This window comes from Ascidiella aspersa, chromosome 2 (assembly GCF_963924565.1).
Source record: "Ascidiella aspersa chromosome 2, kaAscAspe10.2, whole genome shotgun sequence".
Lineage (NCBI taxonomy): Eukaryota > Metazoa > Chordata > Ascidiacea > Phlebobranchia > Ascidiidae > Ascidiella > Ascidiella aspersa.
The window spans coordinates 7682263-7700194 of NC_139448.1; the positions used below are offsets into that span (position 1 = coordinate 7682263).

General features: G+C 41.0%; 1 protein-coding gene across 1 annotated transcript in view; it reads right to left on the minus strand.

Moving 5' to 3' along the window:
- The window catches only part of LOC146163365 (uncharacterized), a 48056-nt gene extending 30434 nt beyond the window's left edge, over positions 1 to 17622 (minus strand). Inside the window, exons 1-2 of the mRNA XM_083380465.1 lie at positions 17552 to 17622; positions 1103 to 2389 (exon numbers count right to left, since the gene is read on the minus strand). Of these exons, the coding sequence (XP_083236591.1) occupies positions 1103 to 2389; positions 17552 to 17588 (1324 nt within the window). The 5' untranslated portion in view covers positions 17589 to 17622. The remainder of the gene's footprint in view (positions 1 to 1102; positions 2390 to 17551) is intronic.
- Between the last annotated feature and the right edge of the window lie 310 nt (positions 17623 to 17932).

A 17932-nucleotide genomic window follows, 5' to 3' on the forward strand; every position in this document is an offset into this window, starting at 1 on the left:
AATCGATAGTGATAAGGACTGCTCGAAAACCGGTTCGAACTTGGCGTGAAGCCTTGATTAAAATGGATGAAGGTGTGGGCAGAGGGAAATCAACAACACGCACAACAAATAGGCTATGGTAAATCTATGCAATTTTAAGCAAACTCGAAATCTATTTTTTGCTCGTTTTTATTCTGAAATTTGAATTAGGTCCGTCAATGAGAGCGAACTTTTAAGGAACTGTAGTGAAGTTCCAGGACTCAAAAGAAATCCTAGCGTCATACACTTCGGCATACCCATCGGAAAATGGTTTTCATTGTTTCAAAATAGTTGCAATCTATTAAAACTCTTCACAACGCAACTGTTTTCAAAAACCCGGGTAGTCTACTTGATGGCTAACATGGAGCCGTAAAGTAAGTCAAGTAAAACATTATATACATGCTTAAAATTATTGTATAAAACCGGCAATAATTGAACAGTAGGTTAAGTATAAACTACATTTATATACACGAACACGCGACCCAAACTCAGTTATAAGGTTTGGCTTTTGTGACCCGCACAGAAATTCTAAGATACCGAAATTATACTAACTGCAAATTCTCTACTGTATAGAAGGGCGTATCTGTATGGAATCCAAAACCATTGGCAGCAGGTTTCTGCTTGTCGATCACTGTTCCGCTGACACGTATATAAATAATAAAACAAGTTTAAAAACCAGAGTAAAATCAGGATCAGACAGTTTTTTAAAAACGGAATATATATTTCGCCTAAACTGGCATCATTTTTTTGCTTTGTATATTATGTATTTTACTTTACTTATAGGAACTGACGATGACAGTATAGGCGAAATATATATTCCTTTTTTTTTTAAATGTCTGATCCTAATTTTGCTGTGGTTTTTAAACTTTTGAGTTTTTTTTGTTCTCTACTGTAGTTACAGCAATAGGCAAAAATTTAAGAGGCCGTTAGATCTGGATGTTATAGTTAGATATTTCATTCAAGTACTAACTGCCAATTACTATAGTAGCAATATTTTGTGAGACCGTCAATAAATCAGAGAGACAGTTATGGCCCCAGAAAACACCCAAAACATACTACATACACTACTAACAGGGGAACTTACCGAAAAGCTCGCGCGCCTTCACCAGTGCGTCGTTCATGTTTTCCTGCTCGCCTTCGGGTTCCACCACGCCCGAGCACTCTGGGCACGTTTCCACGTCCCCGGGGCCCACGGGGAAGTCCCGGGAACCGGGGGCGGCCGCTTCGGCGCTCTTGTTGTTGTTGGAGTTGCGGTTGGCGCTCAAATCGGCGGGCGCTCGGATTAAATCGAATCGCAAGTCTTCGGCTTTTTGTTGCTCGTCGACTCGCCTCCGATATCCGGGGAAGATCTGCGGGAAGAGGTCCCTCTCGATGTCTCCGGTTCGGATCTCGGGAGCCGATCCCTTTGTGAAGGAAGAGTGGCGCGCTGCTGCGGCCGCGGTTATCTTATTGTACAGGTTCTCCACCACATCGCTACCGATCGTACTTCCGTCTTCGCTGTCCACCGACGACAGCAAACTGCTGCTCAGGCTGCTGTTGCTCCCTCTGTTTCTTCTATCCTCCTCCTCCTCTTCTTTACCGCTTCCGTTGCTGTCCAGTCGCCTCCGGGAAGAGCTCCGACCCTCGGCGGCTTGGGATCGCACGAAATCGAGGCTCACGTAGTCAAGCTTCACTCCGCTTGATGAGGATGTTGGAGCATCCGGAGCGACCGTGAGTCCAGCGTCCTGGTGGAGGTTGGAAGAGGACTCTATAGAGAGGAGGCGCGGTGGGGGAGGCTGTTCGACTCCCTCGTCCGACTTTGACGGGCTGGGCGAGAGCGGGTTGGATCCGGAAGTGCTGAGAGGTTCAAGACTAACAAGGGATCCGTTTTGAGCTACTGCGCCGCTCGACTGCGCTTTGGAAAGCGTCTTTAACTCGCTTCCACTGCGAAGGCCGTTTACGCAAGGAGTTGAACTTGAAAAGTTCCCCGGGCCGTGCGAGAGGCCGTGGCTTGACGAGGAAGCCGCCTTTATGGTCAGCTCGGAGCCTTGGCGGCCAACAGTGGCGAGCCCGCCTTCCGAAAGCGAAGAAGAACTGCTGAAACTGTTGACGCTAGGGCTGTAGCTGCTGCTGGTTGTACTACTACTGCTGTTTGACCAGCCGCTTTGGTTAAATCCGTTCGATTTCAAGTTGACGCCGCCGACGCTGGCGCTGATTCCCTTGCCGACGCCGAGGGCGCCCGATGGCGGCGCTGGCGGGGCTTTTCGTTTTTGTTTTCCGCCGTCTCCCGTCAGGCTCCCGAGGCTGCTGCTGGTGGTCTTGGTTCCGTTGCTGGCGCCGCCCTTGGATGAACCGCCTTTGGCCGCTTTGTCGCCGCCGATGCCGCTTGCCACTGCGTGATAAAGCAATAAAGCGTTAGAGCAGTGGCTGGCAAACTGTGGGCCACGGCCCAAATGTGGGCCGCAGAGTCATTTTTAGTGGGCCGCAAGTTACCTTTGAATAGCTTAGTGTTATTATGTAGTTGTGGGCCGCGTGATAGCCGTACATTCATTGCACTTTATCTTAAAAGTTGGTGTGGCATAGAATTTTTAAATTGGCTGCTTGGAAAGGCCCACGTGCCAAATATGGTCCTGGGAGCCTTTCGAACAGTATTTTTTGCCAACTTAAACTGTATCTAATTGAAAAAATTTTCACGCTTCGCGCGTATATTCTTCTTTTATACTATGTTTTACAGTATGATGTGGCAGCGCTTCGGACACCAAAGGCGCCGTGTTATATTGCATCTTAAAATCAAATATCCTGAATCCGCCACTTTTTCGTAGTGGGCCTTCAGTAGTTCTGAAAAGAATACTTTGGGCCGCGACAAAACAAGATTGCCGACCACTGCGTTAGAGTTTGCACTCCACATCAAGCCGCGAACCCTTTTCACTCGCCTTGTGGTAAAAGGGTAATAAAGTGGGATTAGCGACATTTAAAGTTCCCATGCTATGTGAGTCCTAACAGTTTGAGATTGTAATATAGGGTTGGGATTATTTGTAATTAAAGTTGAGTTCTATGCCAAGCGCTCAAGCTGCGCGGCCTACTTCTGTATGCTTTGGTATTACTTCAGTATTCCCACGGTGTTTCCACGTCTTTCAATAAAAAAGGCTTCTACGTGTTTATAATTTAGGAGTCACAAAAAGTTTCTCATAAAGGGCCGGACAACTGTAAAGCCAGGCCATCGCGGGCAGGTAACTGTCAGGATTTTAGATCGCGGGGCGGTAAAAAGACATTAGACACTTGTAAAACTTAAATAAACTAATTATTGTTATACCAAGGAAATATAAATAACTATGCAATACCAACTGTAGCGGGCCGTAATAAATTGTCGTACATATTACATAACAATTTAGTTTCAAACTTCATCTTAATTAGGGAACTATTGCGCGGGCCGGAATAATTGACCCGGCGGGCCGAATCATGCCCGAGGGCCGTAGTTCGCTGACACTGGTTTAGATTGAAAACTAGCTCTCATTTGTGGTAGCAATTTAAGATCTACAGTTAACTTAATGAGTAGTATGCGTGTGTTTTAATGCAACGGGTGAAAAATTCGCTGACATAAGGGAATGCTCCATTGGACCATATAAAAGAATGATGTTTTAAAATGAAAATTCGACTTTAATCCCGGGTAACAAACTGCAATTCAATAAGCGTGTGTGTATTTATAGCAGCTTTACAAGGTGGTAAAGGCACTTTAGTTCCAAATAAGCACCATAATGAAGTCAACTGGTATCTGCAGCACAAACGTTAGTTGAAATCCTTGTTTGCACCAGAAGAGCGATGGTATTAATTTGCGCATTAGGGGTAAATCTAGGTCTATTTCGTCGCCAACTCCGTGCGGTTTATGACACACAAGACCTCACGATTTTCTTATTGACATCCCCTTAACCACTACACGGTAAATGTGCGCACGACGCTAGACAACCGTGCCCTTGTTAAAAGCAGTAAATGCAGATGCATAATGGATTCGGCACGTCAAAAAACACTGCTTACGTCTAAGCAGGCCTGCGCAACATACAGCCCACGTCATGTAATAACATCGTTTTTAATACTTCGATATTAACTGCGGATTTGCACATGCATTGTATGATCCAACAATACGACAGTGGTAGTACGTTTATTCAAGGTGAAGATATATTCAATTTGTTTCATACATCTAACCCGACAAAAACTGTTACAAAAACGATAGTATGCGACCTACGAAAAACATGTTTTACTCACTGCGTCCCTTGTTACATTTGCGTTGTGCATACCTTTGCCTGGCTTAAAGACACATATCGTTATCTGTTCGTTTTGTTAGGCAAGATTTTAAGATACACTAACTAATTAACACGGAAAGCCTTGTGTAATAACCAGGTTTTCTTTTTTTAGACGGTATTTAAATCATGTGTTTAGAGGTGTATGTTACTTAAAGATATATAATACAGCAAAACAATTAACACTATTAATTGTTTATTACGCTTGTGAACATCCCGACCAGCTGATCAACAAATATATATATTAGGGAGATACCACTAGTCAATGAAGAAGTGAAGTACTCACACTTCAGATATCACGCTAAAGTTATATAATTAAGGCAACATATGGACGGGCTGTATAACCTATATTTTGTCATTTTATGCTGTTGTGTTTTGAAGACGCAAAATCTATTTCAAAATACCGATTTGTATAAAGTTAAAGTTAGCTGGGAACAATAATCTAGGTATAGACCTAAAGAGTAAGCTTAGAATATCCAAAGTCGCTTTGTTGATGACATTAGTTTGACGGCTTTTTGTCAACCAATTATCACATTGTATTGATCGATTTTCAACCTGAACCAGACAATTGCATTTACGACGGGAAAAATAAAAAAAAATCAATCAATAAATTTAAGCACTTGACAACGACAGACACTCACCTCAATGAACCACTAAAACACAAGGGTGAAAGACTGATGTCAGCAGGTTTTACGAAAATTGTATTTTAGTAATTCTGCTGATAGCTAATCCTGGCAAAATAACTTGAATGCTGTGTTTTGCAACAGGTTTCCTAAACATTTTAAAACAGCTCAGTTTAACGGAGAATGAAAAGATAATCCCATAACGACGTAGGTAGCGTTTGTGCTTTGTTCACAACGTTAACTAAACGCTGCCTTCTTCTGTATGATGGTCTTCTGCATACATTTTAGGTATGACTACACAACAACCTCCAGTCATTATGCCCCACATTTAGAGAAATTTGCTCAATCCAATACCCCGCAAGCAAAACATCTAAATCATAGTTTTGAACTGCTGGACGCTGAGTATTGAACTGCCAGACCGCCAGGGCAGTTGTTTTAAAGCGTCTGATAAATAACTGCAGTTTAACGTTTGGAGCCACCAAACTAGCTTTCGCAATCTTTCATTTCAGCAACAACCAAACTAGCTTTCGCAATCTTTCATTTCAGCAACAAATCCAGCAGTACAGCTAAAGTGTCCAGCAGCAGTGCTAGTACTAGCAGCGGCGAAAAGGCGAATCGCTAATGACTTTGCTCCGGATATAACGTGAAACAATATATTCCAAGCAAAGTGCGCTACACGTCGCCAAGTCCATTAGCCGGGTCAGGGCGCGCTGTGCGTCGTTCTAAAAACGCCACGGCGAGCTTGGCTGCTGCCACTGCACTGCGTTGAGCTACCAGGCAGCCTTTTGCAAGGTCAAGCCTCTGTCGGAATGAGGCAGAAACGCGCCTAGGTCCTGTGTGTCGAATATCGATTTTCGAAACTGGCCTTAAGACTTGGCGCTTATGCATAAAAAAGGCGTCAGTGCGTGCTTGTGTCCCGGCTCAAGGGCTGCCGAAAGCGCCATCGATTTTGCAATCTCTCGCGCGTCGAAAAAGGCTGCTAGAACCCTGTTATTCCCGAGGGTGATCAACGTATAGGCCCGCGACTTTAACGCCCCAAAGACTTGGCGCCTAATTCACCAGAGAGGTCGTTTTGCAGATGGACGACTCGATTCGTGTTTACTTGTCGTTGCCATCGACTTGTGGCATGTGGCGTGTAGGTTGCCAGACTGCCAGCCTCCGTTACAAGTTGCCACCGCGTTATTATATGGCAGTGGTTCTCAACCCGGCTGCCGCGGCACCCTGGGGTGATATTTCTAATGCCCAAGGGTCCGAGAGATATTTGAGAATTTTTAACAATCCGAGATTTGTTCAACTCCTACAACTTTTTATATAGGATTAAAGTGGAACAAATCCAATCATAACTTCCCACGTTGTGCAGAGTTGATCTGTGATGTTCCAGTTTCGTTTATTATGACTTTCTATAGTGAATTACTCACGTAAAAGTGTTGTAGGGGTGCCGCAATCTATTTATTATTTCTAAGGGGTGCCGCAAGCCATGAAAGGTTGAGAACCACTGTTATATAGCAAACGTTAGACGCTTTGTGTTTTACATTATAAATGCGTCGCAAGAATCGGAAGCAATTTCACTAATCTCCATTTACATTATATATTTCACGCACAGAAATATCAAAACCCACACTACGGGTAACAAGCAGGATACTTTGTGTAAATGTTTTTAAACGTTCATTAGGGTTGTGTGGACTTTAAATTATTATCTTTCATGTTCAACTACAACCGAAGTCTGTTATAGTTTAAAATGATCACCGAACTCAAATCAAACTTTCCTTTAATTAAGGAAAACAGAAGGAGTCCGATAAACATAAATTGAACTAGAGTTGCATTTTCGCAAATCACAACGATGACAAGGCAGTGGGAAAGAATAAGAAATTGCCCAAGCTGTGTTAATCGCGTGAAAAAAATGGAACCTCTTCTAAGAAACGCCAATCGACCGCAACCCTAAGCGCCGGAAAATACCTAGTTCGGCTTCCAAGCGATAAAGTGCACCTACATTAAATTTCGGGCTGCCGTTTTGACTGACAACGCGGTGCTATTTCGCGGTAGCTCTAAGTTTAAATCCGGCGTCTTTACAGCGACGATTACGACCGTCGGTTGCCCGAGGGCTGCATTAATCCAGTGCCGGCAATTAAAACGAGAAGGATGATCGGCTCGCGTGCTCTAAGGTTGCCGCAACGCGTTGAAAGAACGGCAAACCGACCACGCCGTTTTTGTACGTTTAATCACTTAATCCCCAAAAGCAAAAACAAAGGCCTGCCTGGGACGTTTATACGGATCATATATGTACAGGGCGGGAATCTGTACGCGTGTCAAGCACTTAAAATTGTAAGAGTAGACGCAAATCGGACGAAAATAGTTTTACAAGGGAGGGACCATTTTTCGGTTGCGGACTTTTCCGTAAAACTCGCCTCCAATTCCGAAACCCGATCTGATAAATCACAAATCCGGTCCGGCATGATATTGGTAAGATAAGAAGTAGCATAAACAACAAACCAGAAAAGATTTTCAACCTTTTACAAACTCCTATTAGTGGGGGGGTAGTAAATTGGGAAGTAAATTGGGATGGACGATAATAAACTACTAGTAAGGGAAATTATCAGTCACCTTATTTTAACTGTTTAAACGACAAAGACAAACCTGATGTTGGCTTAATCGGGATGCATTGGTTTTAAAATCGCTTTTCAGGTATAATTTTGAGAAACTGAATTTTGGCAGCAGATGCTAGCTGATTGTTCAAAACGGGGACGCGGTAAAATAAATACTTAAACTGTAGCACTGTGCGTTGTCGTATTGCCAGTATACAGCCCTGTTTGCAAACGAAGACCAATATTATCGATAGACAAGTGATGTGAATCTAGGCAGAGAAAAGTAGCCGTCAACAACAAGCATTCATTAAATCAACAAACATTACTTCTCGTAACAGCAGCAACAACAACACGCACATATACACAAGAACACGCACGCCTCAAAAACGCGCCGCGAATTCCTTTCGTATTGACGTAGCAGCCGTAAAGCCTTAACGCACTGCTGCTCGGTTGTCAACACAGCAGATAGGCAAGCGCTTTGACCAAAGGAACACCGGCCTTACAGCAGCCTCCCTTTGGCAACTTGTAAGGACACGCAAAAGCCGTGTCGAGTGTGTAGTGATCCAATCCAGCCCAGGAATGCCTTAACATGGTCGACTGGTAAACGTTCCATAGCATGGCAATGCATACAGCTTGATGGTCCATATGAAATGGATGTGATACCAACTAAAATCGCATTAACAACCATATGTGATAGTCCATACAGCCAACTGGTGAACGTATAAACCTTTGAAATCACTCTTATGAAGCACACGTTTGACTCGGTATGCTTAAAATAGGAATAGTTCTTTTCCGAGTAAAACAACTTCTGATTCTGATCAACCTAAACAACTGAAAGTATTTGAAGCCGAAAACCCATTTTTATAGACACAAGTCTACGAAAATACCTGTGTATAACATGCGAATTGCACACTGATGCAGAACTGTACACAGTCTTACTGTGAGGGCAATTCTTTCCCAAGTTATCGTCTAAACACCGTTATTAACCTTAGATAATAACCGGTATTATCCCGAAGTAACTGAAGCGTAGGCCTACAGCCCGTCTATTTATAAAAACAACAAATACGACACATCTGTAGTTGTTGTAGTCGTAATCGTAACGTTAAAAACATCATAGGGTAACATTTTATTAAGAAAGAATAACGTAACTAAAGCCCGTGATAGTATATAGACGTTTAGAGTTCAAATAAATTTTAAGCCCCAATACCGGACCCACTATAGCCGTTAGCATTGTTGTTTGGGTTACGTTTGATCTATTGTATTTCGGATTCCTTAACGCCTTTTATTGAAATTCTTCAAATTTCGGATCAAACAAGTCTTTAAAACGTGGGAAGCCGGCACATGTGCCTTATAACTCGGGTACGTTCGGATCCTACTCCAACCAAGTCTTTTAAGGACCGCTTGTTTGTACTTTGGCTGAACAAACAGCGCGATTAACTGGCGGCCCTCTAGTTTTCCGCACGACTTGTGTATTTTACACCTGAAAATCGCATAACGCTGAAACGCTTACCAACTTACCGAAACCTAAGGGAACTGTTACAACGGAATTACTGGGAGACATGGCTAGAAATACATTAAACCTGGATGGTATTGTTTCGTCAATTCATGCAATACGTCACAATTAAATGTATGTTAAATATACACTGTTGCCTGCCAGGCATAATATTATAAATCAATCATCTGTTTGATTGCTATTTCACGAATGTTACCAACTTATTTTATTTAGGTGATGGGCAACTCTTTATTTACAGTTAACCTATTGCTGGAAAAGAGGTAAAATTAAAAGCACATGAATGTAAGTTTTGCACGGTACAGTGCTTAACAGGCCAGGTTACATAGTAACAAAGAAACACAAAGGCGTGGTCCAGTCTTAACACACCCTTGTGTTTTTTTCGCAGCTTGATAATGAAAACTGTACCAATGTTTCACAACATAATCGACATTGTAAGAATATCAGAGCCCATACAGAAGTAGGTATCATTTTGAAGATTTCGAAACGTTCAAAATGCTACCTACATCTGTATGGGGTTAATATTCTTACTACTTCTTACTAAAACCTCCACCATTATGCTTTAAAATAATCGTCATTCCTACTGGAAATTATTACGCGTACAAACCCTTTTGAGGCGAGGTCTTTGGTTCCAGGCCGAAAAACTTCTTAATATTCCAGCTTCGAGGCATTGCCTGCTACAGTTGGTCGATAAGTCACGTACTTTTCGCGCTTAATACACGCCAGGTGGTCAATCGTTAACGTTCACAATTACATCATGACTTGGCTCGGCGTTTCTTGACTGAACAGAGGGACTTTTGTATTTGGTTTAACAGGCAAGTCAACAAAATGTTCACTATTTTCTTTAGCCCTTAATCTTAGCCTGTGGAATAGTTTCTGTATTCAGACAAAACGCCTTGAAATGAATGTCTATACAAAGCAATAGGAATCATTGGGTAAACAAATACATAAGCTTTCGTTGTAAAACACACGCGTAAATCACACGATATTACCTACTTCCAAATGAAAAGCGGAAAATTTGGATAGCGTGGGGTAAATAACATCCCACATTAAAAAACTTCGGAATTCCTCACTCGAAAAGGTATAACGGCTGTGTTGAAATTCAGTTGTAAATTGCATAGCTACATTCCAGGTGATTAAGCTACCTTAATACTGTCTCAAACTAGTTTTGACAATCAAACTAGTGTGATAAATTTATATCCATTAATTTCGCGAAATATGCATGTTTAGAAATACCGCATGAGAAAACAGTACAGTGGTGTTGTTTTCTATTCAAAGCTATCTTATACTGACCAAGGCATTAAACCAGCGCTGTAGGCGAAAAGTTAAACCGCGCATTTAAAACGCGGCTGAGTGTAGCATTACACCTTCGTCGTGGTTGTCCGGCCGTACACAGGGTTTCGCAACGCTCCACTAAGCCTCTAATTTCCTGCCTCACGGAATTCGCCAAACAACTGCTAAGAGCTGAGAGATTTAAAAACTGCTGAACTTCCTACTAACTGCTGCTGTTTCTGTAGCTAAAAAAGTGGGATTTTTCGCTAACTGGGTGTCGTAAGGCTGCGAACACACAAACTACCGGCGGGAAGTTAGCAGTTTGCCTGTTTTGAACGCACTTCGATCGTTTTGTGAAGCGTCAGCCTTGCCAGCAGCGTACAAGAGCCTCCGAACAGCGCGCTATGTCAACAAACTGGACCGAAAAACGAAGAACGGCGCTCTCGATTAGGGCCGCCATTGGACTGGGCAGAGTGTTTAACAGGGCCACTTTGAAATCCGACGGGAACCTTTTTTAGCCACTACTTTTGTTTCAAATTTCAACGAAAAAGTTAAAATAGGTGATTTTATTTTTTGTACATCATTTACATGCATTTTTAGTGACAAATGTAAATAAAGCCTTTAAAGCAGGTAAAAGCGTCCAGTTTAAAAAGCAGATGGGAACCGAGTTTGTCAGCGTTTTTCTTCCAAATTACAACCGATTAGTAATTTTTTCGACCATTTTTTGGCATTTCTAGCGACAAATGGCCTAAAGCCCCAAACGGACGTCAAAAAAGCCCATGAAGTAGCCCTGAATGCGGGCCGATCACTTTCGCCTAAGACCTAAGTAAAGGCATTTTCCCTTTTCGGAGTAAGCCCTTGGTGAGTCGGTTTTGTTATGAAGGGTTGCCTAGTTGAAGAGCGCAGCTTGTTGACTTTCGAAGGCAGCAAGGGCCATTTCATTTTGAAAGCCGCCACCGCCGCAATAACTTCGCCTTGATTGAAAATCCAAACCAAAGGACTTCTCTTTTTCGGGTACTCAGGCCTTTATTAATCGCCCGAAAAACCGCGATCTGTCATAATAGGGCTGCGTTCGACAGGGCACTACACTGTGTCGACTAGGGTTTAACATAATAAAAAATACAAATAACGCGAATAAAAGTTTAAAACAAAATACAAATATGGTTTGAAGCACAATGTCTAATTCATTTTTTTTTTTAATTTACGCCATTTAAAGTTTTTAATTTACGCCATTCAACATATATATTTTCCGTATGTAATGTAACGTAGCCGAACTAATTTCAGACCTCTCTAAAGTGTTACATAAAACAAAACAAAACTTGATCTATCGGGCAGTCGAGTATCTGTATCCAAGCCCCTCGGATTTTGTTAAAAATTTGTTTTAAGCGTGCATCATCGTCCAAATTTCTAAACTATGTGAACGTGGGGAGTGTAAAGAGAAACTACCCGAGCTACACATTAGTCACGAAACAGTTTAGTAAACAACCCTTCAAAGAACGACTTGCCCACTTGATTGAACTAACGCCAATGTTTACTTACAACTGGTGACCTATGATTTCTAGAAGTTTCTTATAATTTATTCTTTTAAAAGTCGACTTTACGTTTTGTTTATAAACACGATAATATCAAACCAATGTCTTCTTGTGCGAATAAATGTCCGACTCTACCAAAGTAATTAGTTTTCGCTACACTAACATCTTGTAAACAAAATAGGTCTAAATCTGTTAAGAAATCTCTACGTTTTTAAATATATATATATATATATATATCTGTTTCATAAGTATTTGATTACTTGCTTGTAAATATTTAAGACATTCACATATTTCAGGCATTGTTAACTAATTGCTTGCAAAGCTAAAATCTCAGCATCACAGTTTCAACACACTGGCATAATAGCAATCCTACGCTAAAATTTGAACTGCAAATTTAGAAATTCGAGCTGCAAATTTAAAAGGCTGACAGTGTTAAGCAAAGTTGTTCATTTCTACCTCCAAAATCTCAAAAAACTTTATCCGGCTGCTACTTTCTCAGCAAGAAGTCCGACCAAACTGACCAGCGCTGTTAGTCCACCTTCCGGCACAAAACACTGCCGCGATCTCATTCAAGAAAATCAAATAATTCTCGCGCGGTCGCAAATAGCCCAGGACCGAATTGCTGCCTTTCAAACGCGAGAATAAAAGTACGGATTGCAGGCAAAAGCCCTGGGGCTACTACTGCTATGTGCGCAGCGTGTGTCGACGCTAATAGGAGCCGCTAGCTTTTCCAAAACGACGCTCTTTTTCTGGCCACTGACACTCTGACCAAATTTTTCAGGCGTTCGACAGCAAACCTGTTAATATTTACATCTGCTGTTTCAGTGTTACGTCATAATGTTTCAGTCCACGGCCTATTTGTAAGGTTAACTGATTTAATAACATCATTTCAGTCTTGTCTGACTGAAAATAAGGTAAAAGTAACAGGAAAACCGGTTTTCTGACCTAAATCAAGGTAAAAATGACAAGATAGCAGCTTAAAAAGGGGCCTGGCTTCAAAAACGGCCTCGTAACCTAAAAGCGAAACCCTCCTTTACATTGTGTTTCCCAGCAGGCAGCAACTTTAGATCTTGTGCGAAAGGCAATAAAAGGGACAAAAACACAGCTTTCCTAGCGCGTCGCTAATGGAAGGATGGTCGGGCTGTTTGCCAGTAATCCACCATTACGCCAAATCTCTGGGTCGGAATTGTACGGTAGCAGTTGGCAGAGCTTGGTAAAATTGCAGTGTCGCGGTGGTTAGGCTGGTAAATGGGGCCTGGCCATGGAACTTCTATTATACTGTCTCCCTTTCTGTCTACATTCTAACTCCGAAAGTTAGACAATTAAAAAGTCTAACAACACCGAATGTCGTACTGCACTACTAAAAACGGTATTTACTTACACATTCGCCTAGTCATTCATGTGTTTTTCTTCTGTATTCCCTAATAATACTTGGATTGTCTGTAGCAGTGTTAAGGCTAAATTGCATCAAATGACAAGTTCATACAGGCCTGACAAACTAAAATTGGATAGGCATTCTCGAGTAGCCATAAAAAAAATTCACCATGTAATTGTGCTATGTAAAGACATTTTCTGTAGTAATAAAACGAATCACAACTGTAATTTTTTTAAGCAAAACGACTTTTGTGCAGACCTCTTTTAGTCTATCAATTGAAATATTTACTCCTGCAAATTTACAACGTTCTTCTTATTATTTTTACTCCCTTAAACTTACAATCTAAGATCTACCCATAAAAGCAAAGTGTTGCCTGTCAATATTAAGCCTCACATCAAAACAAATCTGTCTAATTTAGATCGACTGCCTTCAATTAGTTCTAATCTAAAGTTGTTAGCGCCAGTTCAATTTCAATTGACGATAATCATGATTGGCATATGCAGTCAAACCAAAACCTAAAACAGAAATTTTTACTGGAAAATCGCCCCTAATGCTTTTACCCATTGCTAGTTTGACTTAAAAGGTGCGTATCACAATTGCTCAACTACGCTACTACTACTGCACTTGTAACTAGCCTGACAACCAAGCAAAGCGCCATTGACGGACGAATTCCAAAGCAGGTCCTGATAGCGCCTTTCGGCCTTTTGTCTGAGGCGAGAACCAGTTGTAAGTTGCGCGCTCGAATGACCAGAAACAATTCGCTCGCTGGCCCGAATACTAACGCATCGTAACTGCTCGATAATCTGGTATGCCGCCTTTTGTGTTTTAAATCTTAATCCCGATCGAAGCCTGTGGGAACTGAGTGGGCAAGCAATGGCGAATACCTACTTCTGAAAAGCCAATACATCTGGTAGTGAACTTAGTCTGCCAATCAGTTTTAAATAGGACGCGTGTAATAGAGTGTGCTTTTCAATGTGAATGTGACAATGAACTTCAACGTGACTTTCAGTTTTTATATAAAGGTTTGGAACATTCAGGCCATAAACATAAACAGTGGTAAATTATGTAAAATAGAAAACAATTTTAACATTTACCGACAAAATCAATAAATGCCTATGTGTTGCCTATGTATGTAAGTTAGGATTTAATGTCTAAAATTTGAAAAAAGGGAAACTATATCTTGTAAATTAAGGTTTTTGCTGATTTTACTAACCTTTATCAAACATTTCCAAGAGGTAGGCTACCTTACTGTATTTTATTTTTAACAACAAAAGTGGGTTAAGCCTGTGCCTGACGACATTCAATCCTGTGTCTGACAAATCAATAAAACTTATCACTGCAACAAATTTGCTAAACAATTTTTTAAAACCATTAACCACGAGTTTCTAACTAGCATTTTTCCATTCACATCACTTCTGTCACAATTCAGCCGTTCGCAGCTCAAAGCACACTGGAGAAATAATCTTAATTCCACACTCTTGGGATTTGCTTCGATATTTTGTCGACGGACAAAGGGCGAGTCGCCGGCCTTGGCGTTGGCTCCGCCTGGAAATACATTGGCCCGTCGGGACAGATTTAGCGACGAATCGATAAGCGTGTCAAAACTAAACTCAAAATCTCTTTGATGTCTGGAAGGGGACACACACGACCTAGACATTGGCTTGCAGACGTTTTAGTCGCCAAATCCACATAATAATACGGTTTTGAAAAAGACGAGGTCTTAAACTGTGGCTAATAACCCCTTTGGGGTAATTTGACACTTCAAGGGGATAATTTTGTCGAATATTTAAGTGATGCTATTTTGCTTAGCCTTCCCATTGTTTAAATATTTAATGCAGATTTCAATGGAAATCATTTCGTCTTTTTTGTGTTATTTTGTCATGAACTAAGGAAAACTTTGAAACACTATTTGCAGAAAACGGTTAGAGGTTTAAATTCAGAAGTTTGTTACAAGGGAAAACGATACTAAAAAGTTTTGGAAACTTTGATTTGGACGTTTTACAGTATTTCCCTGACTCTGGCTGCTATGTCTAGTATTGGAAACGCCGTTTCCATATGTTGAAGCTGCCCACCAGCTCGTTTCTGTCTTTGAACACCCTTTGTAACGTAGTTTCATGCAAACAATAAGCGTCAACATCACGCCTTAATTTGACGCGTTCGCGGCTCTTTATCAGCTAAAAAGGCCATGTCTGCCTAAGACACGATCAAAGCAAACCAATTTGTTACGGTGGTGCTTTAGATTTCCATCAATAGATATCACTGAATACTTAAAAATAAATTAATCAACCTGACAACTATTATAAACTGCTATTGGGACTACACTAACTTAAACAGAATATAAAGACGTAAAAAAAAGAAAGACGTAAATTAATAACACCTTCATACTTTTATTATCTTTTCCTTCGGTAAGTTCTTTAACCATATTTACGGTAAAATAGAAGTGTAATCTTACTTGAAAAAGTTTACTTTTTGCAACACACGCTAATAAGAGTAACTTAATAATTTTATCTTGATTTTCCTTTTAAGAACAAAAACAGATCCTTAGTTCAGCGTTCCTAGATATATCAGCTCCCTTTTTCAAGTTCGCAGACCTAAACACGCCGACCAAACAAGCAGTCTGAGCAACCATATAATCCATCTTATCTGACCTCGACAGTTCGCCAACGAGGCAGAAGTGATTGCGATATAGGGAGGCCAAAGACCAGACACTCAGAGTGAGATTCTATTCCTATGGAACTAGCAGTAGCAGCCAACAGCACAAGACGACATAGACCTGTATTCCGCCAACTCCTTTTGAGAGGATAGCGAAGTTCACCACACAGCTGTACAATAGGCCGCTCTTAAACCCAACTAATCTTCCAAAGTGCTTGTTTCCGTCTTTTAAACCCTCCCTAGCTCATCCATTCCACCTCTGGGAAAGTTTAAATGCCCGCTTTCAAAAGCGACCGACTGTATTTCAATTAAGGATGGGAAACTGGGAATCAGGCCACTTTTAAAAAATGCCAAGCATGCTGGCCGAAGTTAGACTCAGGCACAGCTCAGGCAAAGAAGCAGTAGCTCTATGTGCTTGCGGCTTCGGGCCCTTTTAGCTTTTCGAGGGGCTCAATTGCGCCATTCAAAGCGAAGGCGAATGCTGGCGGGCCGACGCGCCTCGCCGCCCCACAATGGGATCTTCGGCTCTTGCGTCCCTTTGTGACGACATAGATTAGTCTCCGCCCGCCACTCCACGACGAGTTCGCGTCATAAAAGCGCCAGAAGTACGAGTGCTTGGGGAAGTGGAAGGATTATTATTATTATGCCATATACGAGGCTGCTGCTGTATGCTGTAGCGGTAGCCTGCAGTAGTATATTGCACAGCAGCGGCTTAAAACCGTTTTAGAGTCGTTACTTCAGAAAATAAACTAACGTACTTTAATTGCACCTTTATTACAAAGTATAAAGGTATAGCCTTCATTATTTTGACGGGTAAAAAACTTTCGAATAACCGTGTAATTTGCATTCAAATAAAGGTTTAAAATAACACCATTTAAAGGCTAGACAATACTTTCTTTAAGAGGTCAAATATAACATACCATATAATTGTCAAAATTACGGTTAAAATGTTAAATTAACCTTTTGGGAGTTACTACCCACAGGTTAAGGACACTGTTAATATATAGTGTACACTCTGGCTTTGCTACATCGCTTTGATTAGACCTTATTCACACGATTCGGCATACAAGGCGTTTGATCAAACACCTTTAGTCCGCGATTGTTTTTGTTTGAATTCGCTGCTTGTGACGTTTCCCCCATTGTTAAAAAACAATTGTTGCTTTGACGATGACGTTGACGCCGGTACGCGTTTAAAAGTGTCGCGCGTAAATAAAGAAGTCGGTTTTCGCAGTGATTTGGAGCTTTTCTGTGTGACGTAACACATCTTTGTCTTCCATGTTTAAAGTAAATAGAACAGCATCGTGACATTGTGTCAGAAACACCGTCGTTCTTTTTACATTTAAAGCTTATAACAAGTATACAGGAAAAAACTGTTGAACCGTGACTTTGGGGTTATGTTTGAAATGACCTTAAGTTTATAATTAAACCTATACCATTGTGCATGAAAGTATATAGCTTCTACTGACAAAAGACATTTTTTTCTCCTTGAAAATTTTAATGTTCCATTAGAAATGCCTTTTATCAGATGTCAAGACCAGCTCTTGCACCTTTTTCTTAAATAATTTCCGCTTGTAATATACATTTTATAAAAGGTAAATCGGCAGATGCCATATTGCAATACCTACTCAAAAATTCCAACTTTCTTTACTATAAAAAAAACACCCAAAACCACCAGTATTTTCATAAGCTAAAAATAAACCGTAGCCGTCTTACCTTGTGCGTAGTCTTCGTTTCTTGTGATGACTTCCATTTTGTTTGAGTCCTTGTTAAATCCCTTGTAGATACTCCATTGAGCGAATGTTTGGCAAAAATAGTAAAATCAATTTCCCTATACAATATTTGGCTTGCACAGATTGCACTATAACCTGGGAGAAACAAAGCAACGCAAGATTGATTTACATATATGTAGCTCTAGGGTGCTTATATAAATTGGATAAGCTATTAAAGTTTAATACACAGGATAAAGCCATTTGAACGGCCTACAAGCAACTTTCTTTATTTTGCCTTAATTTTTAGGCTAGGGTACTTTATACGGCGGTGTGGTCCAATACGAACAGAGAGCGTTTTTTTACGTGAGTTCTTACAACAATCTAA